The 26,247-nt window shown below is 39.5% G+C and overlaps 2 protein-coding genes across 4 annotated transcripts in view; one reads left to right on the top strand and one right to left on the bottom strand.

The window, feature by feature from the left end:
* Positions 1-6,269: 6,269 nt before the first annotated feature.
* Positions 6,270-14,315, top strand: Mansc4 (MANSC domain containing 4). The gene is given in 3 exon segments (XM_003466734.4): positions 6,270-6,802; positions 9,858-9,992; positions 11,456-14,315. Coding segments are annotated over 3 exon segments (996 nt in total). The 5' UTR covers positions 6,270-6,579; the 3' UTR covers positions 12,094-14,315.
* Positions 14,160-26,247, bottom strand: part of Mrps35 (mitochondrial ribosomal protein S35) — a 59,272-nt gene continuing 47,184 nt past the window's right edge. For all 3 annotated transcript variants that reach the window (XM_013149340.3, XM_063254467.1, XM_003466781.5), the window contains one exon: positions 14,160-16,985. In XM_013149340.3, coding sequence (XP_013004794.1) covers positions 16,707-16,985 — 279 coding nt within the window. In that variant the 3' untranslated portion in view covers positions 14,160-16,706. The remainder of the gene's footprint in view (positions 16,986-26,247) is intronic.

Genomic DNA, 26,247 nt, shown 5'->3' with positions numbered 1-26,247 from the left:
TTGTCTTAATCTCTTTAAAATAAAAAAAATATTTCTAGTCAGCTGCTTTCTTATCCATCAGTTGGTGTCTGTCCATTTATTTCTCCCTACCCTAACAGATGTTTGTTTATTTATCTTAACAATTTTTATTGACTTACGAGAAATCCAAGTTTGATATCATTTTGACCATTTGGCAACATAGGTATAAGCATGATTTTTAAATCTGCAAACCAAATTAAATTTTGAACAAATGATACAAAAATGCAAAATAAAAAGGAAAAAGATAAAAAATTGTTGAGCCATATAGAAAACAGCTGTTCACAGAATGGACAAGCAGAAAAATAGACAAGTACACAGTCTAACAGTTTGGACAGACAAAAATCTTACAAAATCAAAGTGCACTCAAATATATTTTTGACCCAATTATAATAACTCTATTACAATTTTATTTATTTATTTATTTATTTATTTATTTATTTATTTATAGTACTGGGAATCTAACTCAACTCAGGATCTTGCACTTGCTGGGCAGGTGCTTGTGCCACTGAGCTATATACCTGGATTCTCTTACAATTTTAGAAGCTTGTACTTATAAATAGATTAGTCAGAAGTATTTTCTGGCTGATTAGCAAAGATCTCTTATAAGAACTTGGGAGGAATAAAATCTTTTATTGATAGTTAATACATAATTTTGTGTTTTATTTTGCCTGAAGAATACTGGTAAATTTGTCCCCTTCTTTCATGAAACTTTCAGCTTGGTTATCTCCAGGCACTCTATCACCTCCTCAGACGTTGAATTCCAATTTTTGATTTCCATCTCCTGGGATGTGTTGATTCCTTCAACTGGCCAGGCCTGGTCGGGCCTCACTCTCGTTACCAGTTGTGGAGCATTTCCAAGGCATCACTGCCATAGGACTGAGCGTCAGCTTCATGAATGGTAAAGCCAACTCCTTCTCCAGGTCTGGGTCCATGACACAGCCAGACAGCACACTCTGGTACCCAGACAGGCCATTGAGCATTCTCTGGAAAGCCACAAGCACACCCTGAACCCCATTAGCAATGGGCTCGGTCCCTTTCGTTGTCCAGTCTGAAGATCCTTTCAAAGGACCACTTCTATCTTTTTTTTTTTTTTTTAACCTGATTGAATTGTGTTTGTGTGGCTATAGTCCCATCTCTAGTAAGATTTAGACAGTTAATAGTGTATACTGCCAAATGAAGTCTATTATGAGGTATAAATTTTTTGTAGGGATGGGTTTCCCTTTTTTTGTAATTGAATTATGAGCGTATAGTGAAAATACTTAACAATTTTTAGACTTTCAGCTTTATAGGGGTTATAAGGAATTTCCATAGTATGTGTAAGAAAAAAAAAAACCCAACTCTGTAGAAGGGCTGGGTTTTTAGCTCAGTGACTCAAGTGCTCAAGCTACATGTGAGTCTGATTCCTGGTACCAAAAACAAACAAACAAAAAAACAATTAACCCCCCTACCCGCAGTCTGTATTTAGGCACCCAAGGCTCCCAGTTATCATTTCCCCCTCAGGCCACAGCTCCTACCTTACCAAGATGGGCTCCATCTCCAGTGTTCCCCCTGCCCAGAGGACGGCGGCAGGCAGTCATTGCCTCTATAGCCATAGCCATTTTTTTCTTCCTTTAAAGAAAGTTGGTGCAGTTCCCACGGCCCTGAGCCTAGTGCTGTAGCTTAGGTGAATCAGCAATTTAAAAGCTCAGCAGGACCCTGGTGGAGTTCATGCTGCAGCAAGCCTGCTGGGCTTTCACCCCTCTGCCCACTCATCATGGCCTGCAGGGGTGTGCAAACACCAGCTCCATGGTATGGGTCCCTATGAACCACCCTTGGCACCAAGTCTGTCCTGCTGCACTGAGAAGGGCCGGGCCATGCCATCTCAGGAAAGCTTTCCATCCCTCAGCATCCCCACTGTTTGGTGGAGCTGTTGTTTCACCATCTTTTTCCCACTTAGGACTTCATTTTAAAATAGTGCTCCAAATCATATCCTTTGTGGTCATCGCAACAAACTTATGGCCATTAAAGCACTCCTTAATGCAAAACCACAAAAGTAAATACAGGAATCAAGAATACAATAAACATTCCATATACATTTGTAGCTCTTGAGAATCTGTTAGCCCCATGTTTTACACCTGATAAAATCAATATGCCTCTCTCCCTTTTGTTTCTTGTTAGTTTGTTTTTCTCCTTGAGCATAATGAGCCTGTTTTTCTCTTGACAAGTTTTACACCTGATGATATCAAAATCAGTACACCTTTGTAATTAATATTGATTCTATCAATGCACTTCTCCCCTCTTCTTTTGCATGCACAGTGCATGCACATTCTCCTCTTTCACTATTTTTTCTTACCATGGTCTCTGTTCAGGTGCCAATATGCCATGTCCAGCACATCTCTCAGAGTTCCCGGGGAGAGGGCTGGTGAGAAGATGGAGAAGTAAAGATAAGAGAAAGACACAGAAAGCTAAGGCCAGGTGGAGCCCGCTCTCTGACTGAGAGGAAAAGGAACTGCTCAACCACAACAGTACATTTAATAATACATTTTGCAGGTCAATGTCATGTGACACCCTTTTGCCTAGGAAAGTCAGCCTGCAGCAGCTGGTTTACATAGCCTGCCTTGGACGCTGTTGGCACTAGCCTTCCCTCACTGCATTAGTTTTAGCCACTCCCCAATACAAGTGGGATTCATCCCAGGAATACAAGGATGGTTCAGCATACATGTATCAATAAATGTAATATACCATATCAATAAAGCCAAAGACAAACATCATATGATCATCTCAATAGATGTTTCTGACAAAGCCCAGCACCAATTCATGACAAAAAACAACCCTACAGAAAATTGTAATAGATGGTCTTTATCTCAATCTGATAAAAGCTATCTATGACAAACCTACAGGCAACATCATACTAAATGGACAAAAACTGAAAACTTTCCTTATAAAGTCAGGAACAAGATAAAGATGTCCACTATCATCACTCTTATTTAATATAGTTCTAGAAATACTAGACAGAGCAATTAGACAAGAGAAAGAAATAAAATGAGTAAGGATAGGAAAGAAGTTAAATTATCTTTATTCACAGATGACATGATACTCTACATAGAAGACCCCAAAAACTGCACCAAAAACTTCTAGATTTAATACCCACATTCAGTAGCATAGCTAGATACAAAGTCAACACTCAAAAATCAATAGTATTCTAGTAAACAAACAACTTACTGAGAGCAAAATTAGCGAAAAAACACCCTTTGCAGTAGCATCCACAAAAAATTACATACTTAGGAATCAATCTAACAAAAGAAGTAAAAGATCTATATATTTAAAATTATAGTACTATTAAAAAGGTGATCAAAGAGGTTATCAGAAAATGGTAAGATATCCCTTGCTCATAAATAGGAAGAATCAACATAGTGAAAATGGCCATACTCTCAAAATGTGGCATAAATTTAATGCAGGCCAGGTCAAAATACCATTAACATACCTAACAGATCTAGAGAAACATTCCTAAAATGCATTTGGAAACAGAAGAGACCTAGAATAGCAAAGGCAATCCTGGGCAACAAAGGCAAGGTAGGAGGCATCTCAATTCCTGACTTGAAATTATACTACGAAGCTACAGTGTTAAAATCAGCATGATACTGGCAAAAAACATACTTGAGGACCAGTAAAACACATTAGAAGATACAGACACAACTACAAACGTACTCAGCCACCTTATCTTTCAACAAAAGGGCCAAACATATTCACTGGAAGAAAGATAGCTTTTTTTAATAAATGGTGCTGGAAAATCTGGCTCTGTATATACTGAAGATTAAAACTAGACCCATGTCTATCACTAGGCACTAAAGTAAAGTCAAAATGAATCAAATGTCTAAATATTAAAGTAGAGACACTAAATCTCCTGGAAGAGAAAATATGTATAAATCTTGATGATATTATAAGCATCGAGAGTTCATGAACAAAACCCTAATAGCAAGGGAAGGACTTCAAAGAATCATCAACTGGGACCTCATTTTATTAAAAAAGCTTTTGCACAGCAAAAATAATCACCAACACAGTGAGCAGACAACCCATAGAGTGGGAAAAAATTTTAGCCAACTGTTCCTCAGGAAAAGGACAGAATTCTTTATATGAAATTTTTTATCTAGAACATATAAAGAATTGAAAAAATCAGACCTCCCCCAGATTCAAAGACTCAATCAAAAAACTGGCATCTGAGATGAATATGTACTTCTCAGATGAAGAGTGGCTAATAAACACATGAAAAAATGATCACCATCATTGGTCATTCAAGACATGCAAATTGAAACAACGCTAAGATTCCACCTCATCCCAGGAAGAATGGCTAGCATCAAAAAATCAACCAATAACAAATGCTGGTGGGGCTCTGGGGAAAAAGGAACCCTTCTGCACTTTTGGTGGGAGTACAACCACTGTGGAAATTAGTGTGGAGGTCCCTCAAAAAACTAGGATTAGAGGTCCCTTTCAACCCAGCTATTCCCCTTCTAGAATTAAAAACATCATACCACAGCAGTATACATGCATCCACGTTTATAGCAGCACAATGTATAGTGGCTAAATCTTAGAAACAACCCAAATGGCCATCAACCAAGGAATGGATACAATGGACTACTACTCAGCCATTAAAAGGATCAACTTGAGACTTTCATAGTTAAATGGATGCAACTTGCGACTGTACTAATAAATGAACTAAATAATACTCACTTGTGTAGACATTGTATGGTCTAGTGTGAAAAACTGAAAGAGTAAATAGGGTCTAAAATGTACAATAGATATTGTGAAATAGGAAATCGTCAAAAGGAAAAAGGAACTAGGACAGGTGAAAGTGGAAAGGACAGTAGGGAAAAGGGAAAAATGCCAGTTAGTTATACTATTGGTGTGTCTTAGCTCATTAAAAAGGCTGGTTTGTGCTCATATCAATTGGAAAAATTTTTATGCCCGAGTATCTTGCACCGAGTAACTATTTTAAAGATAACAACATGTAACGTATTAACTTTTGTTATTCTGCTATTATTTTGTTGTGAAATTCCGTTTTATCTTTTTTCCATAAAATAATAAAAGAGAAGAAAGTGATTTTTTAAAGTTAGTCTTACATATTTTTATATTTTATAAAATATACTCTAGTCAGTCTTAAATATTTTTATGTATTTTAAAAACTAAACAATATGTATGTAACAAGGAGTTTGCCCATAATTAGAAAACAGGTGGAGATGAAAATGCACAGAATGTTAAGATCTGGGGCCAAATACATCATTATGCAAAAAGGTATAAGAGAAACACAGATCAAGGATTCAGCAAAGTTTCATCTTTATTTTTAAAAAAGCAGTGCAGACTTTATGCTCAAAGATCACTGTCTGTAGTGCTTCATATAAAAAACAATTTAAAAAACCAGATTAGAACAACAAGCAATTTTATGCTTTAAACTAATTTGTTATTCAGGCATGATGATGTATGCCTAGCCCAGCATTTGAGGCTGAGGCAAGAGGATTCCCTCAAGTTCGAGGCCAATTTGTGCTACATAATGAATTCAAGGACACCCTGACTTACACATCTAGACTCTCAAACAACAAAATAATAATGGTAATAATAATAAGTAAATAAATACACAAAATAATTTGTTATCTTGGGTATCACCGAATAAAGAATTCATAATGGCCATAAAAACAAGGAGCTAGTTTCACTGCCCTTAAATGGTCTGGTATTCCAGCTATAGTTACTATTTCTGTTTAGAAAGTAGAACCCTTTCACCATTTCCAAAACGCACTTTCAGCAACAAATCTGTCTCAGAGACACTGTGCCTTTCTGTGTGCACTTCGTAAATAAGATTCCAGGATAGTTTGCTTCGGAAAACAGGCAATCCCGTTCTTAAACCTCTTCAGTGTTCACTGTAAACTACACTTGTTCTTGGCTAATACACTCCCAGTCAGTCCTGTATTCCATTTATAATAAATTCTTTTTTCACAAATCTTTAGCCTTCTTTTACAGAAAGTTTGTGACTGAATTTTACAAAAATACCAGGCCTTGAAAAGCGATTAGGGTCAGAATCTAATAGTTTGCAGTTACAACATAATTAAATTTTAAAATTTTATTTTAATTTGCTTTCAAGGGTTTTTGATACATTTAAATAATTATACCACTCCACGCACCAGTTTTCCAGTGGACCAGAACGCCATGAATTAAGTTCAAAGAATTAACTGCTTGAAAAACAAAAATCTGCAGTCACAAGTTCCCTGAAAACCACAGAGAAAACTCTCCCGAAACAGTGTCTCATTCCCAGTGACATGGACTCTCCCTTTATCTACTGTTCCAGAAGCTCAGGACTCCTGGCTCGGGTTTCCACTTGTCTTCAGGATCCCTCGGGGAAAGGTGTCCACCACGCTTCGCTTCAGCCTCGGAGAGAGAAGGCAAGCGCAGGAGAGGCCGGGCGGGAGAAACCGAAGGACAGCAGCAGTCAGCGCCGGAGCGGTCCCCAGAGCAGCCGCACGCGGGTCTGAGGCCGCCCGCAGCCCGCCCCAGCCCCAGCCCCGGCCCGCTCTCCTCCCTCCCTCGGCCGGCGCGATGCGGGCGGCGGCCCCACTCCTGCTGCTGCTCCTCGGGGCGGCCCGGGCGGCTGCCTCGCTCTGCGCGCCCACCGTCTTCTACAGGAGCTGCTGGATCCGACGCTTCCCAGGCCTCCTTGTGGACCTGGAGGAGTCTCAGAAACTGGGAGCCCAGTTCTTAAAATACTACTCTGAGAGCACCGGCCAGAAGTGCAGCCGGAGCTGCTGCCTCCGGAAGGACGGTGAGGAGGGTGGCGCGCACGGCGCGCAGGCGGGGGCGCCGCCGGAGAAGGGCCGGCCCGACCTGGGTCGGGAGCGAGGCCGAGGGAGGCCGGAAGGGAGACCTGGGCCCCCCAGGCCTGCAGCTTGGCCCTCAGCGGGCTCCTGGCAGGGCTAGCTGTGCTGGGTTTGCTCAGAGCCTTCAGGAGGCACAATCCTTGTCTTCAAAGCAGTGCTAAATGCCTGGCAAGCGCGAGGTCATGAGTTCGATACCCAGGACCCAAACCAAACCAAGCCAAACAACAAAACAGTGCTAAAGAAAGCGTTTCTTTCCCAGCTAAGTTATATTTTTTAATAACACGAAATGCTATATGTATGATTTCAAAAACGTGGGGTGTATTTAACAAGATCTTAGACTGTTTTGAAAGATACATGTTTTGCTATGTCATACACTTGATCTTAGCCAAAAGGCCAAGAAGTGATTGCTACTTCATATATAAAGTACCAAAAAAGTTTTCATTAATCACGTTTTGAATTTTCCTAATATATTCTTTCCTATAATTTGGCTCTGAGTCTAAACCTTATCCATTTAATATGATTAAGGCCCTCAACTAGGAAAACTTTTCATTGCTGCAGAATTTCACGTTGTAATGGCCTAAAGATTTATGTTTCAATTTTCCCCTTGATTTTTAAGGCAACTTGAAAAGACACAATGAAAACAACACAGCACTTTAAAATAATTGTCTTGGTTGTCTCACGCCTTTTTTTATGATTTGATACCAATTTATCAATCACCAATGCCTCTTATCCAATTACACATTTACAGTTTCTAAGATGAAACTTGGAGTTACTCAGCCAAGGGGGCTGCATGGTGAGGAGCTGTCACAGGCCAAGCGCTCAACAGTTAATTAGGCACAAAGAGGAACTTAATTTTACAACATGGAATCTTTTTGAAAAAATGGTCTATCCAGGTTTCTACTTTCCAGGTGGCTCTAACTCTCACCAGCCTCCACTGAGATGGGTGGTGCAGGAGCAGTACTTTTTCGGAATTTATCAACCTCATCCTGCACAGTGGAGACTATGGTCTGAGGGTTTTCAGGACTGCTGTACACATCTTTAAAAGTTCGGGATCCCTGAGAGACTTTCTTCCTTCACAACAGGAAAGGGCAAGAGAGATGTTCCAATTTTTACCTGGCAGTCAGAATTTTGAAAGGCACAATCCTGCTTAGAGCTGAAACTCTGATATGTGCATGAGGAATTTAAGAAGTCTTTTACAATTGTTCTCTGTATCCCTGGTGCGGCAGTGGATGACTGAAATCCCAAAACAAGGGAGACAAGCAGCAAGACTCTTGAGTTCAAGGCCAACCTGGACTATGTGGTGAAACTCTGTTGCAAAACAAAACAAATTGTTCTCTACAGTATCAACTATTTTTATCATAAATTCAGATATACAGCGTAGCCTCAGAAACCATATTTGTAACCTGTAATATATTAGCAATACTTTTTGTTGTTGTTTTATTTGTATCGTTGAGGTTCAGCCTCTGAGCTATATCCCAGCCATTTTTGTTTTGAGGTCTCATTAAGTTGCCCAGGCCAGGCCAGCCTCAGACTTGCAATTTTTCTGCCTCAGCCTCCTAGGTAGTTGGGACTACAGGTGAGGACCACTACACTTGCAGCACTGTTTTATTAATAACCTTTTGTCCTATTCTTTTTCCTTCTAGAAGAAATTAGTATTTTTTAGAGATAGGGTCTCATTATGTAATTCAGGCTGCCCTTGAACTCACAGTGATCCTTCTGCCTCAACCTCCAAAGGGCTGGGACTACAGGCATGTGCCATCATGCCAGGCCCTCTTTCTGGAAAAAATTTCTGGAAAAATTACGAATACAGAAATGTGAGGTTGCCCCAGAGATGTGCCTCCGTCACCCCAACATGGCACGAGGCAGATTGTGCAGCCTCAGTCCCACAGCCACTGGTCCATGCCCATGGGTCTGGTACCCACTTGGTGCCTCTCTAATCTATTTTATGAAAGGACCTGATACTCTTGGCTTATGGATACACTGCATAGTTCTGACTGGAAGCAGCAAGAGTAAGATTATGTTGCATTTGACTGAAGATTTGCTTCAACAAATTTGACCTCAGATGCTTCAGAAACAACATGCTTTAAGAAGCAAATCTGCTTAGCAAAGGGGAGATAGCATGCACTGTGCGTGTGCTCTGCATGTGATAGCATGCAGTGCTGTGGGCTCCTCATACTAGAATTCCAGGGCCACGTCCTGGGGCAGTGGCTGTATCCCAGCCAGTTTTGTTTGGTTTTGGCAAGTAAAAACTGTTCCTGTCCACCTTCTTCAGTGACCCTGGGCTGCTTGCTGTGGACGTTGTTTTACACACAGGGCCAGTGGACAGGTGTGGGAGGCTGGGCATCTCCCAGGAATGGCTGTTCCTGTTTTTGCTCTCCCCACGCTTTCCCTTTTATTTTATTACAATGCCTATGCTATATTTTCCTGTTTCCTCCTCTGGTGGCTTCAGAACCCTGGCATTCTGAGAGGACATTGCACGAGGAATCTGAGGTATAAGCCCTCAAAGGTTCCTTTAGTCAATTACATTTTTCATGAATGTAAAATACTGGGAGTAGAAAATGATCCCATGTGTGCTCTGTGGAAAAGGATGTACAAAAGATTATTCAGAGAAAATCAGTCCCTGCTTCTTTTCCCTTTGCCCCTGACCTTTCCAGTACTGGGGATTAAACCTTGGCAGCACCGAGCTACACCCCCAGCCCTTTTTAAATTTTATTTTGAGATAAGGTCTCATTAAATTGTTCAGACTGGCCTCAAGCGTATGACCTTCCTGGATAAGCCTCCTAAATTCTGGGATTATGGGCATATGACAGCTTCCAGCAGATGCTTTTTGTTTAAAAATATTCACTTATTATAGTTGACAATGCTTTATAAAACATTTACACACGTCCCTGGATATTAGTGTAAATCCAGTGTTCCTGAAAGAAATGTAAGTTGCTCGGTGTCCACCAGACTGGTGGAACCGGAGGTCACCTAGATGGTCTGTGCCTCTTTTCTTTCCAGTGTCCTGTAACTTGGCTGTCTTCTTCCACGACCCTATTCATGACAATGTCAACTGCCTCCATGTCCACTGCCCAACATTAGAGAGCTGCATACTGGAGCCTGGGAACAGTGCCATTCTGTACAACATCACAGATGGTAAGATGATGTACTCCAGGGCTCCTGAGCAGTGAGTATCCTCTGGTAGAGGATGTAGCCTCGAAACTGGCTGGCAGTAATCCTATTTGTAGTTGTCAGAGCTCTTCCAGTGACCTCTGCTGGGAAATGGTTTAGACATCTACGACAGAAAAGTGAAATGGAATTCCCTTTAGGGTGGCACATTGAGCAGTTCATTTCAGATGACAGCAAGTCAGATGCAACTGAATGAGAGTTTAAGCACTGAATTTCATGAGCACTCAGCAAAAGCCAAAATAGGCATTTTTACGGCAGTGGCCTGGGTGTCACCATAAAATAAAATGCTAAGTGACAGTTTTGAGATTTATGCAGTTTGCATACACAGATTCTGTAACAATGGACATCAAGGATCAGTAAATTTAGCTTGGACACACATCAGCATCTTCCTGGTCCCCAGATAGCCGATGTATTTTATTCTAGGAAAAAAAATACATCTTTAAGAATCTTTTGTTCATGTACACAGGCTTAGAATGCAAATTTGTGACTATAAAAAAAGACTTGCCACCAAAGACAGGAGATAAATTTCTTTACTTATTTGTGTTTGTTGAATATGTAACATCCCAGGCTGGACTTAAAGACTGTAGCCATGTCTTAGCCCTCACATTCCTTATGCCCTCACTGATTTTGTGTCTTATAATTAATGTAAAACATATACATACAAAAATGCATGACAGGCCTTAGTGCAAGTGCAAGCTTCTGGAGGCAACAAAGGCAGAAAGGAAATAGGCGCTGGCATGCTTTCCCAGAGGGAGAAAGACTGACTGACTGCTAGCAGGGGACACTGGAAAGCTCTTCAGTTTTTCTTCCCCAAAACAAAGCAGTTCTGTGGCTTGTCTGATACAAGAAGATAGAAAATACTAAACATGGGCGCTGAGGCAGAAAGATTTTGAGTTGCAGACCAATTAGGGCCAGACAAGTGAGACTCTGTCTCAAAAAAACAAGAATAAGTGTGTTGAAAATATGAGAAAAATACTAAACCGAAGCAAGAATCCTCAGAGATTGGAAAAGGATGAGGTTTACGGCTTTGTTCAAGATTGAACAGTTTTCCTTTTTAGGCTCATTCATTCAACTTTGTTTTAAAATGTTGTACTACATCTTACTTGGATGGTGACTGCTTGTACAGAGCTCACACTGGGCTAGCGGTGCAGAAGTCCTGACACACAGTCTTCTTCTTGGGAGTCAAATTTGTTCACAGCACAAAGTATGCTAGAAATTAGATAAGTTCAAATGTAGCCCATATTTATTCTCTCTCTCCTTTTTCTTTCTGTAGCTTCCAGTATGCTTCTAAGTCTTTCAGAAGTTTACAGTGGTAGAACTTGAATTTAGTTCAATAGCTCAGTGGCAAAACTCAGTGTTCCTCTAAACTGTGCCGAAGGTTTTCCCCTGTGAAATTAACAATAAAAGGAATGCTCTTATTTGTCTTTCAGGTATAGATCCGGATTTGCTGGTTTTTGGACATTCATCTCCTACACAACTGAATACCCATTCTGCATTGGATAGGTGGGACAGACTAAGGATTCTAAAAAGTATGAATTTATATGATCTACAACAAGCTACCAAAATAAACCACATGCTGCCCTCAATAGAGGCTTCATCATCAACTACACCTCAAGATTTGATTGTAAACAGAAATAATACCAGTTCTCTCAAGGAATTAACCACAGATTTGGGGGCAAGGTTCATATCCCTGAATAACTCCATTATCAAGAAGGCGAATATGGTATCACCAAGTGCTGACTTCAACAATCCATTTAACAAGACTATACCTTCTTTCTTTGTGCCCATAGATACAAAATCTCCTCACATGCAGGTTCCCCTCCAACTTAACAGTAGCAAACAATCATTGAACAAAACCAAGGAATAAAACATCAGAAACCACACATGTGAGAATGAGTCACCTGTGACTTCCAAGACCTGGCTGGCTTCTGTGGCCTTATGTACCTGTTGTCTTTCTTTGTTGTTTATTCTTTGCTGTCCAAAGAAATAAGGTCAGTATAAATTAGGACAGAGAAAACCAGGACCCAGGCAGAGTAAAAAAAAAAGTACTGTGAAGAAGAACTCTTAAAACTTACAGTGCGATTGTAAGTTTTCAAGGGTTTCATTTTCAGTTTTCTGTAAGACAAGGCAGTTTGGTTTAAAAATATACAGGATACCTGTTCCTACCAATCTTACAAATGCCAATGCTTAACCATTTTCTGGGATTAGCATTAACCTTTGCCAAGGTTCCAAAATTCAGAGCCTGTCACTGTTACTGAGCACCCTGTGTGTTACAGTTGAGCTGCACTAACTAATTGTAACCTTAGAGCTCTGTGGGTTAGATGTATTATACACTAAGTTAGGTAGAAATATTACAGGAAGCAGAGAGGGCTTTGCTCAAAGGAGTCAAGGCAGAAGGTAACACATAACAATTGTGAGTGGAAGTGTATTTGTTGAAGGCCAGGTCTCAAAACAAAGATGGAATGACTCTACCTACACACTTCCCTCAGGGATAAAGAGTAATGGATATTCAGTCACCAGAGTGGGGGACCAAGACTTCTTTCACCCATCTCTCCAGGCAAGGTCCTTGTTCTTTCCCTATACACTTAGTATGTGACTTGCGTTCCCACCGAATTAGTATTACCTCAGGGACTACATTGGTAATCTTACTGGTTGCTCATAGTTTTGTTCCACCTCGTACTCACTTTACGATTTTGCATCTACCTTGTGATTTTGCTCTCTAAAACTTCCTTTGAAAAGTGGGCATGGGGGGAATCCATTTTTTAGGTCCCCTTCTGTCTCTCTTAGGCAGGAACTGTCTTTCTCTCCATAAAAATTTCCCACTCTTAACTTCCTTTGTTCCTCAGAATTCATTCTTTAGTTTGGGGGAACGTGAACTCAGTGTACCAGACATCAAGCAGGTTGGGAGATGTACTATTTCCCTTTTCTCATTTGGAGATCCTGTATCATGCCTGTTAACAGGAATTACTATTTCATGGTATCAAACTATTACACTCTTAGTCCTGCCTTTTACAGATGAGGACAGTGAGATGAAGAGCAAGTAAACATCTTTGCTAAGGTTACACAGGCAGTAGTGAGGTTAGAACCTGAATGCAGATGATCTAGTTCAAAAGCCCATGTTCAAAATTACTGTTAGACTATGAGCTTCTGCTTTTCCAACTAACATGAAAAAAAGATGCCGGAAGACAATGTTATAACACCATTAGGTGTGTCTTCCAGTCAAGGTCAAATTATTGTCATATGGAGTAATAAAATCTTTTTTGAAAAAAAAGCACTATTATAACTACTAAATCCCTAAACAGATGCTTTTTATGTTTAATTGGTTAATTTTCCTAGTCCCATTCTTCTTATTTTCTAAAGCAGAGGGGTATTTCAATTAATCATGTACTAAGCTCTTTGAAGTTTCTGTTGAATAAAATTTGGGAGATTTTATTTCTTTCACTTGCGCATAGCATTTTCTCACATATAAAAACTGTCTCCAAGTATTTCAGCTCTGTCCTGATCTTACACCAGATTTTATCCTCTAAATCTGATGCTTAAGCCTCTTAAATACAGAATACTATGTTTCAAGGCTGTAATGATCTCTAATTTTAGGCCCTTTACTTCATTTCTGAAAGACAAAAGTAAGCATAAAGAATACACTAATGACAGTGCTATTACAAGATTAATAAAATACTCTGGTTTTCTCAGATGTTAAAATGAACTGTCCAGTGGCTAAAAAGATATTTCTTTCTCCAGCTATTGATACTGGATAGAAAAAAGGTTAGTTATTTTTTAGTATAAAATATATATACAAAATAATTTTTAGTGGAATATCAACCACAAACAAAAGTCTGATGTAAAAATTTTATCAATTTACCTTAACCTGCTGATTGTTCACAATATTAGGTATCATGAATTTTATTAACTTCTTTCCTAATGCATTAGGGGAAACTCTTCTACTGGTATGTGGAGGATATCAACTTTTAAATTATCATAAAATCGTTATTATTTTTTACAGGACAGACTTTCCTTGTTTCCTTGACCAAGTTCCATTCCTGAGGCAAGGCTGTTAAATGAATGAGTCGCTAGTTGAGGAATTATAGATATTAAGTACATTACAGTATTTAGAAAAAGGAAATGGTCAAAGGAAACTCCAATTTGATGACCTTGCTTTTATTTGCGTAACTCTTCCATGCAGTACTTTAGTGTATAACAGAGCATTAAACTACAGCAAAAATTACAGAATTGTATAAACAAGGTATACTGTACCAAGAAAAGAAACTACAAAAATAAAGACATTCAAGCTAACATTTTAGTCATTGAATCCTTTAAAGTCCTCATCAGCGTCATCATCAAAACTATGATCAGGAGATGTAGAAGGCCAAGGTAAGGGGGCTGACAAAGCAGAAATGGAAGCAGTAATAGTAGAGGTCATGGGTATAGCTTTCAAGAACTACAGAATGTTTTGTTGCTTTCTTTTCTGCTTATAAACTCATGGTTTTTCTCTGTATGCTGATAACCAAGTTTGCCTTTGTCTAGCGCTGGGATGGTGGTGTGAATGCTATACCTGCCCAGGGGCGGGTAGCCAGCCTATAATCTAGGGGAGGGCAAGAGGTATGCTCTTCTTCCCTTCTTACTCTTGTCACTTGCAACAGCCAGGAAAGGCTGCCCCTTAGTCACACCACCCTGCCTTGGAGCCAGCTGAATATGGATTGAGATCTCCACAAACTGTAAGCTAAATAAACCTTTCCTCCCCTTTTATTTTGGGCATCAGCTATTTTGTCCCAGCAACAAGAAAAAAGCAATGAAGACAAGCCTTGTTTCTGTTTTCCTTTTCTCCAAACAAGTGCTTAAATGTATCAGAGAGAGAGAGAGAGAGAGAGAGAGAGAGTGTGTGTGTGTGTGTGTGTGTGTGTGTGTTTAGTACTGGGGATTGAAACCAGGGCCCTCACACTAAGCCATATTCCCTGCCCATTTTTTAAAATTTGGAAAGGTCTTTTTTTGTTGAGAGGATCTTGTTTAGGCTAGCATTATTCTCCTGCTTCAGCTTCCCCAGTGCTTGGCAGTGCCACCACATCCAGCCAACAGGGACTTGCTAAATTACCCAAGTGGATGGGACTTGCAATATCCACATCAATCTTCCAGACTGCTGGATTTCTTAAAGTATACTTTAAACATGATTTAAAAGCATTTAAAGACAGGTATAGTGGTGCCCGACTGTAAACTCAGCACTTGGGAGGCGAAGGTTGGAGAATCACTGCAAACTGGAGAACAGCCTGGGCTACCAAGTGGGTGGGTAGCTAGCCTGATACGGTATATTTCTCCTATATAACCTACACTATGGGCTTTTAGTTATAGCAGATCATACTTTGTGTGTATGTATGTGGTATTGGGAACTGAACCCAGGGCTTTAACACTAACCTGCATCCTCACTCCTTTTTAAAATTATTTTTCTAAATTTTGAGACAGGGTCTTGCTAAGTCACCAAGTTGCTCATGATTCTCCTGCTTCAGCCTCCTGGAGTGCTGGGATTACTGGTGTATACTAGCATGGTTGGCCCATACTTTCATTTTATAAAATGCTTTAATACAACTGACTTGGAATTCCTTTTGACTTGCATTGATATTCTTTACTTTTGTATGGCAAAATACCTCTATTAGGTAAATGAACACTCAATACCTTTACTATGATTTTAAATGAATCACCTGTCAATACATTGTAAGTGGTAAGAAATGACTTGCAGATACACTTAAAAACACTGGGTTGGAGTGTACCTCATTAGTAGTGCACTTATTCAGCACGTAAAAAAAAGGAAGAAAAAAAAGAACTGGAGATGTGGGTACTGCTCAGTGGCAATATGTGTTTAGCAGTAGTGACACCTTGAGTTCAATCCCCAACAGCAAAACAAAAAGCAAACTCTTTTTTTTTTTTTGGTACTGGGGAGCAAACTCATGACCTCAAAAAGAAAACATTGAATTGGTAGCTATCTTGAACAGAATGTTTCTCTGGGAGATTTTCATTTTGTCATTTGTCCCAATTAAGTCCAAGGTCCTTATAACTCATCTTTCATGTTCTAACTGGGGCATCAACAGGGGTTATCTCCTTTTATGTTCTAACTGGGGCATCAACAGCTTTTCTCCAACTGTACTCTTCTGCCAGCTTGGGCCTGGCAGAATGAGCTCCGGAAGAAAGGAAATGGGACCCCAACCAGAGCTGAGTTGGCAGAAAGTGCCCTCGAAGGGATGGTGGAACGGACTCTCCTGACTGCTGCGTAAGATAGAGTGCACAGAAAGCAGGTCAGGGGGTGAAGCTACACTGAATGTCAGGGGCTGGGTCCTTGGCCTATTTCTAAATAACTGAACACACTATTCAAAAGCAACCACTAAAAGCCAGTCTGTGGTGAAAAAAATGTGGACAGTGACAAGATCAAATTAAACACATGTAAATATATATTAAAATTGTTATGTAGAAATAACATCAGGACACTTTAGAACCTGTGAAATCTTAAAGATCTTCTAACTAGTCTAACAGTCTCAATGTATAAATCAGAAACTTCTGAAACAGTCATTGTATATCAGTGTAATTACAGATAACTTCAAAATTAACTCTTCAGTAACAACTGGTCTTTAAACATTCCAACTTCTACATCAGATCAGGTATTGACTGAATGTACTGTAAAACAAAGTGGATCCTTCCACTTCATAGCTCCTGTGAAATTTTTAATAGTCTCTTCACTGACTCTTTGTACTGAGAAAGGGTGATTTCATTTTCCCCCTCATTTTTAAGACTAGTAAGAGACTTCTGGTAATCTTCAACTTCTTTAGTACCCAGCAGCTCTTCTTTATTTACTTGCATTTTGTTCTCAGCAGCGTTAATCTGGAGAAGTGTTTCCAGGGTACGTTTTTCTGAGGAGCTATTTTTCCATATATATTCTTCCATGTCTGCTTCAGTCTTATTTTTTTCCCATTCTTCAGTTTTCTGAAAAGAAAAAAGAAATATTTGAATTCTTACAAGTATTATCAAAGATAAAAGTACTTCTGTTTGTCTACTTATTTTAGGTAAATACAAGTTTGCCAAATGTGGACAGCTCTTGGTCAGCATTTGCTGCATTCTGCCTGACCCCTTATCCAGCAATGCTGTCCCCAGGCCAACTGCCCAGCTGTCCGGGGTTCAGTGAACACCAGCCAGACAAGTTCCATTACCACTCACCGAGCTGGAAAAGTGGCTTTCCATATGCTGAAGACTAACCTATGCATTAACCTAAAACTGAAATGATCAAAGGTCTAACTATTCAAACAGAAACACTAAATATATTGGAAGAGAAAGCAGGTTGAACTCTTGCAGATACAGGTATAGGCAACAACTCTTATGAACAAAACCCAAATCACACAGGAAATATTAAAAAGCATCAACAACTGCAATCTCATGTGATGCCCCCCTCCCTTACCTAATTAAACACCTTTTTCACAGCAACAGAAATCACCAATAGAGAGAGAAAACATTTGTCAGTTTGCACATATGAAAAAGTGAAAAAAAAAAAAAATCAGAGCCCCTAAATGGAAAGACCCAATCCAAAAATGGGCATCTGAAATGAACATTTGTCAGATGAAGAAGTAGGAATGGCAAATAAATACAGGAAAAAATGTTCAACATCACTGATCATTCTAGAGATGCAAATTAAAACAACACTGAGATTTCATCTCACTCCAGGAAGAATGGCTATATCAAAAATCAACCAGTAACAAACGCTGGTGGGGCTGTGGGAGAAAAGGAACCCTTCTCCACTGCTGGTGGGAGTAGACTGCTACAACACAGAAATGGTATTTTTAGCAAACATTCAGCGGATGTAGTGGAATACATAGAGTAACCCCAGCACTCTGGGGAGCTGGGGCAGGATTGCATGTCTGATCTCAGTCTGGGCCATTTATCAAAACCCTGTCTCAAAAAACAAGCAAACAAAAAGCTGGGAAGTTAGCTCAGTACAAAGGCCAGGGCTCAATCTCCAGAATTTGCAGAATGGGGAAGAAGACATCAAATGATCAGCTAGAAAAACATAATATCTGAAATTAAATCAATAGGGATCCCTGAAAATGGCGGCTGGCTAGGGGATCGAGCGAAGAGTCTCTCCGGAGAATTCACACTAGAAGCTAAAAGAAGACAACACGGAGAGGGCCAGACAAATCGATAGCGATTCTTATTAACCAAGACAGTACAGCTGGAGGATTTAAAGTCGTGCTGAGACCTTGAACGCTGATAAGGGGAGGCTGCAAATCCCGCGCCTTTAAATCAACAAGCTGACCCGTGGACCCAGCAGGAAAAGCTGAGTTGCATTTGGGGACTGCGGGAAACTGAGACCTGGGCCGGGAATCCAAGTAGCAGCCAAGTCTGCACCGCTGCACCAGAGCGGATGTACAAAGCTCGGGCGTTTCAAATTTAAACGGTGCACAGATATCTGACCGGTCAGCGCTGTGCCGGGAGCGCACGTTGTGCACTCCCCAGCGCTGTCCCGGTAGTGCGGGAAAAGTGGGCAGCTTGGTGTGCGGTGGTCCCGGAATGAGGACTTGCACCAGACTCTGGTGAGTACCGGGAACCCCACGGATGCTGGGGTTGGCCAGAGAACAGCTGGCCCGCCACCACGGGGAAATCAATAACACAGAGTCTGGTGCAGACATATTAGCCTGGTGGCAGAAACTGCAGCGTGGTGACATCACCAGGTCCCCCTGAGGGGAGGGTTGGTGGAAGACATCTTGAATCCTGGCAGAGCCTGATTACTTGCTGGCTTCAGCTCCACACAGAGAACTTAGTGGGAGACATCTTAGTTTTGGGCGGATCTGCTATTCTGGTGCTCGCGTCACAGAGAGGTTTGGAAGAGAACGGCTGGGATTTGGGCAGAAACCTGTGCCATAGTGACATTACTCAGCTGCTTCTGGTACAAAGAGAATTGGCAGGAGCTCCTGGGGCTAAACCAAGCCTCTGCTTGGGGCCCAATAAGCGGATACAAAATAGCCACAACTCAGTGACAACCAGAAAGTACAGCCTAATTTATGAACTAACTGACACAGAGGCTAGAGACTAGCCTGTACCGCCCCTACATCCCAGCCTACCCCAGATAACAGTAAATTGGGGAGGACAGCAAAAACTCAAGCCAGCATGCTTCTGAAAGGCCCTAAGCAATTCGGAGAGGGCCAGAGAACTCCAGCACAGTCTGAAAGAAACCAAAAACATGACAAGAGATAAAAATTTAAAAAAATCTTCAGCTGCTCAACAGGAGAAAACAAGCCCAGGAGAACTAAACACTGAAGACAACAAGCACAGTAATCATCCTCTACTCGACACAGCATCAGCCGAAATTAAAAAGTACCTACATGATCTCATAGAGGAATTTAAAGCTGTACTCCTGATCCAAGTAAGGCAAGATATAAAGAGATTAATTAAAGAAATCACAAGCCCCGCCCAAGAGAACACAGATAGAAGAACTGAGGAAATCAGAAAAGAAACAGAAGCATCTGAAGAAGAATTTAAGCATAACTTAGAATACATGAAACAGATCCAAAGAGAATATCAGGAAACTAAAAATTCCATTGAATATTGGCAAAATGCCTTGACAGAAACTAAAGACAGCCTTCTGAAACTTGAAGAGAGATTTAGGGCATATGAACGTGAAAGAAAAAGCCTCTTAAAAATAACAAGGAACCAGAAAGAAGCAATTCTAAAACTGGAAGATGACAAGAAGATACATAACCTAAGAATAAAGAATGTGAGTGAGGAAGCAGGAACATCCAAAAATGAAATACAAAAAATATTCACAGATATATTAAAGCAAAATTTCCCATGTATAGCAAAAAGAAATGATATCCAGATAAAAGAAGCATACAGAACGCCAGCTACCTACAACCAAAACAGATCTACGCCTAGACATATAATAATCGAGATCCCAGAAATCCACCAAAAAAACAGAATATTAAAAGCAGCCAGAGAAAAGATGCAGGTTACCTATAACGGGAAATCTATCAAAATAACAGCAGACTTATCAACACAAACTCTTAAGTCAAGAAGGGAGTGGGGAGAAATATTCCAAGTCCTGAAGGAAAAAAATATGCAACCAAAGTTCATATATCCATCAAAACTCTCTCTAAAAATTAATGAAGAAATAAGATACTTTCAAGACAAGGAGGAACTATGGGAGTTCGTGGCCACCAATCCAACCCTACAGAGAGCGCTGAAGGACATTACAGAGAAAGAGAGGAAGAGATATCAGGATTCCAGCTACAGTGGCAGAGAGGCCTCAGTGAACGGGGCAGACAATGGAATGAGGGAATAAGGTGGACAAATTATAGCAGAAAAGTGGAGTAGCAGACATGAGGCAGAGACGGTAAGCTAGTCTTTAGTATAGACAGCTCTGAAACTATATTAAAAAAAAAAAGCAGAGGTCATTGCTAATGGTGTATAACGATTTAAAAGACACAGCAGTCCTAGTGGCATATTTAGATTGAATTTAATTTGTTCTGGTCTGTCCACTCATGTCAGATTTGAAGACACAGACCTCTAGAACCAAAAATAGCAGGTTATACCATGGTAACTATCCTTACTTTCCTACTGACTTAGGCTGAAATCCTGTATTACTTACATTGTCTTACTATGACTGATCTTAATTGTATCTGAATCATAAGACTATTGGTTGGCCTTGAATGATTCTATTTGAAATTGGTATGCTTGTTAGAATCAACCCTAAAAGTAGAGGAAACTACTCTGAGCATGACAAGATGTAAAGGATATCCATACTGGTATGAATCAGTAACAGCTCTCAAATACTACAATGCAGTCAAAGTTAAGTTTTTATAAAAATAGGTGATAGTATGTTTAACTATAATAAGCCAGTGTTGTGGACAAATCTATTGAAAATAACAAGAGAAAACATAGTAGCTACGGAAGATCATGTATACTGCAGTTTTATATGTCTTATCCATTGCATGTTTTTCTAGGAAATTATTTTGCTGTCTAGTTATGACTTGGTTTTCCCTATAATACAGAGAGGATAGATATATAGGTAGAAATTCACACATGGTTTTGTTTTTTTTTTTCTTAAATTATTTACGGGAACAGATTATATAATACAAGATGTAAGGAACAAATACTCTGAGGAAGAGGCACTGAGAAACCCGAGGCTTATTTTGTAGCATTATAATATAAATTCTAGCAATCTATTGTTTGCTGATTAGAATGACATTAATCTGGTTTCTTCAGTTCAACTTCAGCATATGCAGAGATGGGGACGGCTATCACAAAGAGAACGAGAGATGCGATGGTAGTTGCTATTGTCTTCCCTAATTTGGAACTTGAGGACCTAAAAAGACTTCATCATCCTGTAATGATTTGATTAGTTCTATAATATGCAATAAGTATATAAAGTGGGTGAAGATAGGGACAACTATTTGTAAGAAGCTAGAGACAGTTAGATAATGAAGATCTCCAGTGGACTTGCTTTGAAACCTGTATTTTTTTAAATTGTTTTTTATTTTTATTTTTTTAAATGTTCTGTTCTGTTTTGATATGGTTAATCTTACCCTCTTTGAGATGTAAAACAAATGTGTAGGACTGATAATCATATTACGGAGCTTTTGTTCGATCATAGAGCAGAATGGTCTGTAGGGTCACTTTTTTGAATGTCATTCTAAATACTTTAATTCTACAACCTGAACAGCTATTTCGAAGATGACAACTTGTAACTTATCAACCGGCAATTTCTTACCTTTTATCTGTAATTTTGTATTATTTCTAACCTTTTTTTTTTTATCATCTCCATGTATTTTTTGTTTCCTTTTCTTTAAATTTAAAAAAAAAATGAAATTAAATCAATAAAAAGCAGTCTGGATATAGCAGAAAGCAGGATAAGTGCCCAGGGTTTAGCTCAGAGGCGTAAGTACCTGTCTGGGAATCAGTTCAATCCCTGGTACCAAAAGAAAAAAAAAAGCAGGATAAATGAACTCAAGAGAGTTATAGGCATGCATCACCGCACTTGGCTAACTATGAAATTCTGAGGCCTTTCTTATACTGGACAGTTACCTCCCTCAAGGTCAGCCTAAACTACATAGGGAGATCCTGTTTCAAAAAACAAAAACGAAATTAAATTCCTTAAGATTTATGGCAATTCTATTTAACTAATCCAATACTGGGAGGACAATTGTAACAAATCCAACAGTGGGAGGACTCTACATACAGCACACAAACACAGAAAAAATTGTAAACAAACACAGAAAAAATTTAAGTTTGCAAAAACATTTTGGGGGATTAAAAAAACTCATAATTTTTAAAAATAATTTCTGACTTTAAAAACCTATGGTGCTAAATTTACAAAAAGAGAAACAATTAGACACCATGTATTTTTCTGATGAAAGCCTATAATACCAACTATGAAGTATTTTTACCCAAAACAAAACAAAACAACCACTTAATGAGTGTCTGATTAAGATTCTAGTTCCAGCTATCAATTTAACAGAAATATAAACTGGACATGGCGGCACACACCTGTAATCCCAGCACTCAATTGCACAGCTTGGGCAATTTAGTGAGACCCTGTCTCAAAATAAAAAATAAAAAGAACTGGTGAAGTCATTAGGTGGAAAGACCTGGGTTCAATTATTAGATCTTGCTTCAAAAGGAAATATAAGTTACGGTAGAAATGTTATACTATGTCGACAAAAATCAACGACAGAAAACTCTACAGAAAAACATAATATAAAATTTATTCAACAAATTAGTCACAAGAAACAGACTGTGACCATTATGGGACATTCTTTCAAAACACATTTCCTGATGGGCTACCATAGGCCTGGGTTTAAGAGAATAAAGTGGACATCACTAGGCTACTACACGAGGCAGCTCCCCACTGCAGAGGACAGTCCCTCACACACACCATTGGAGACTTCCTGGAGGTTTCAGCGCACAGTCAGCAGAAACAAAGCAGAGGCCTCGCACAGAAGGGCAAGGTGGAGACAGGCTGCTACCATCAAAGAGCAGAAGGTTGGAAAAGACCCAGCCAACAGAGGGTCAGGAGCAGCTGTGCTCCCATGTCACACCACAGCCCCTGGACACCCAGAAGGATGCCTTCCTAATCTCCTGGGTAGTTCATGAGGTCATGCTGACAATATTAACACTGATACTCTAGCTAACTACTAATGCTCCTGTATCTGAATACTTTAGAAAAAGGTACATTTGGGCTTGTCATATTAAACTTCTGATATTTTCTTGCAGATGAAATAAAAAAGTTCACTAAGGCAAAATCACATTATTCAAACACATTGATACTAGAAGAAATTAACTTATATGCCAATCATTCCATGAGTTACTGTCTACTAAATACATTTTGTTTTCATGACTCAAAAATTGTCTTACAGAAAATCTCAACAATACACGGAAGTAAAACGAACATGATGAACTCCCATGACTATGAACGCCTGGCCTATCTTATTTCATACATGCCTTTAAATACTGCCTCCTCATATCCTCCTTGAATTATTTTAAAGGAAACATTATCCCACATAATTTGTAATATATCAGTATTTTTCTTCAAAAATTAAGGACTATTTAAAATCCCTAACTATTCATTTGATGGTGCTTTGACTCACAAGACTAACACAGGTGAGTTTTTGTCAATTCAATGTAACAGTCAGCAGTTGCTGTGTGCAGCTCCCTGGCACCTGACAGCCAGCTTCCCTGTTGTCCCTGTGACCATTTGGCCAATGACGGAACGATGCCTGACCCAAGCAGAGTACCTCCTTGGAGCTTGGCTCTAAAGAGAATACTGAGTTTAATGTTTTTAAGTTTTGTCTCTCTCCTTGCTCCCTGCCTTTAGGGGGCTGCCTTTTCCCCAAAGTCAAAATGACCCATGAATAAAGTCACAAAATGGAGGCACCCAGGATAACATCAGGAAGTAACAGGAAGAAAACCCTAAATCTGTAATAAAATCTGAAGGTTGTATCTTTGGAGCTAGAGACTGGAGGCAGGGAATCCTCCTACAGAGACCGTGAAGCACCACTACCCAGAGAGTAACAAACCCCAGAGATTCAGGTCCCTGCAGTGTCCCAGATTCTGTTCGTGGCACCTCTTAGCCGCCTACCCTATCTTTCCTGCTTAAGCTAGCTTGAGTTAGTCTCTGTGGGGTCCTCAATAGATACAGGTGGCTCAGGAGACAGACTTGAGGACATACAAAGTTTAGAACTGGCAGCACAGACATGATAATTTACATCACCTTGGAGAATACACAGAATGAAGGCAAGTAGAGGCCAAAAGACAAAACTTGGGAAAATGTGTATTTGATACATCTGTACTTAAAATCTAGCAAGCAGACAATGCAATTTTGCAGTTACAATGGTTTAGTATTATTTGCAAATAAGCAGTATCTTTCCCAGATGCTATACTTAGAAATAATTTTGAAATATTTGTATATTTATATTTATGTAACTTAGAGTAACCTCTTTGTCATAATCTTATTTTTAAACATGTTCCCTTAATTTCAATGCATTTCAGTAAATGTTCATTGTCACATCAAGGAATTCTCCACAGGGAGTTAGACTAAAAGGAAGCTGGGCATGGTAACAAATGGTTGTGATCCCAGCACTTGAGAACAGCTGAGGCAGGTAGACTACTAGTTTAAATCCAGTTTAAGCGAAGTAGTGAAATCTCTCTCTCTCACAGGCACACACGCACACATGCACACGCACACACACACACACAAACTCAAGAAGAAAAACCCTAAAAGAATAACCCAGAAGCAAATTTTGACATTTATTCACATGCTGCAATTTTCTAAATATTCTGACATTCCAAAAAAGGGGGAAATTAATCTAGAAAAGGGTGGTCAAAATATCTTTGATTGGAGTAAAATTTTATTTTAGTAAAAGACACACTGCCCTAATCTTCCTCAAAATATTCCCCCTTGCTTCCAATATACCTACCCTGCCATTCCTACCACTTTCTGAAGTACTTATGCACTCTTTTGTGTCTGTCTTTATGAAGTGTGCTCAGAAAGATGGCAAATGCCATCCAGTGGATTGGCAGCTCCTAAAAACACCACACTACGTCCTCATCCACCTTATTCACTCGATCTGCCCCTTCCCGAAAGTCAAAATGACCCATGAATAAATTCACAAAACGGAGGCACCCAGGATAGCATCAGGAAGTAACAGGAAGAATGGGTAAGTGTGCTCCAAGGGTGGTAGGATATTTTGAGGGTAACTAATGGCCATGTGTCTTTTACTATAATAGAATTTTAAAATGTAAATATTTACTACTTTTTTGATCATACTTTGTATAATGCTAACACCCAAAAATATATAATCAGTACTGGTGACGCTTTTTGTGTCTTTCTAAACTCATATTTCAAATGTTGCTATTGTTAAACTTTATTTGCAATTTTATGTCCTTATAGTTTACAATTAAAATTTTAGCTTCTAAAATCATATTCAACAACTGAAGTACTCAGTTGTTTAAGTTGTTACTTTTGTGCCAGCTCCTTCCTGTGAGCCAGTGGTGGCCATGCCTCCCAGGAAGAGAACCCAGAAGAAGCCAACCCCTTCCTGTGAGCCAATCATGGGCTGGGGGACAAGATGTCCCACACCCCATCTCCTGCCATAAGCAACAGGCTGATTCAGATAAACATGGGCTGAGATGATAGCATTGAAGTAAATAAACAACTTAATGCCTATATGTTTGATTGACTTTGCAGGCCTAAAGCCAATAAGTACTCTGAGCATCTATTTAGAGGATAACAATATGCACTATAGCAACTATGAGTGATTTCCTTCTGAAGGTGATAGACACGGTTAATTCCCTATTATCTTGTTTTAAAGTCTTGTATCATTTTTATTGATTGGTTTTATCCTGCTTTGTTTTATTTTATTATGTGTGATGGCATAGGCAGCTATTTCACAGATAGCAAGATATATTATGGTAGCCATTGTTGATTTCCTATTACTATGTTTTGAAGATAAAATAAAAATAAAGAAAGAAAAAGAAAAAAGAAGGGAAAAAAGTTACTTTTATTGAACTGTAGCTGGAATATATTAATTTTAGGACACAAACAATAGCATATTAAATTACCACTGCAATTAAAAATACCAATGTAAGCTAAAATTGATCATCATTTAGGCAGAGTTTGATTATATTATAAACACCTCTTTTATTTCTATTTTCCATTTAATCTATTAGTACGGATATAACAGCATGCCTGCAGGGACAAGCT

The sequence above is a fragment of the Cavia porcellus genome, unplaced genomic scaffold (genome assembly GCF_034190915.1).
Source record: "Cavia porcellus strain 051 isolate PalLab524CR breed Dunkin Hartley unplaced genomic scaffold, mCavPor4.1 scaffold_8, whole genome shotgun sequence".
Classification (NCBI taxonomy): domain Eukaryota; kingdom Metazoa; phylum Chordata; class Mammalia; order Rodentia; family Caviidae; genus Cavia; species Cavia porcellus.
The sequence above is the reverse complement of the archived record's forward strand: the minus strand, read 5'-3'. Positions and strand labels throughout refer to the sequence as shown.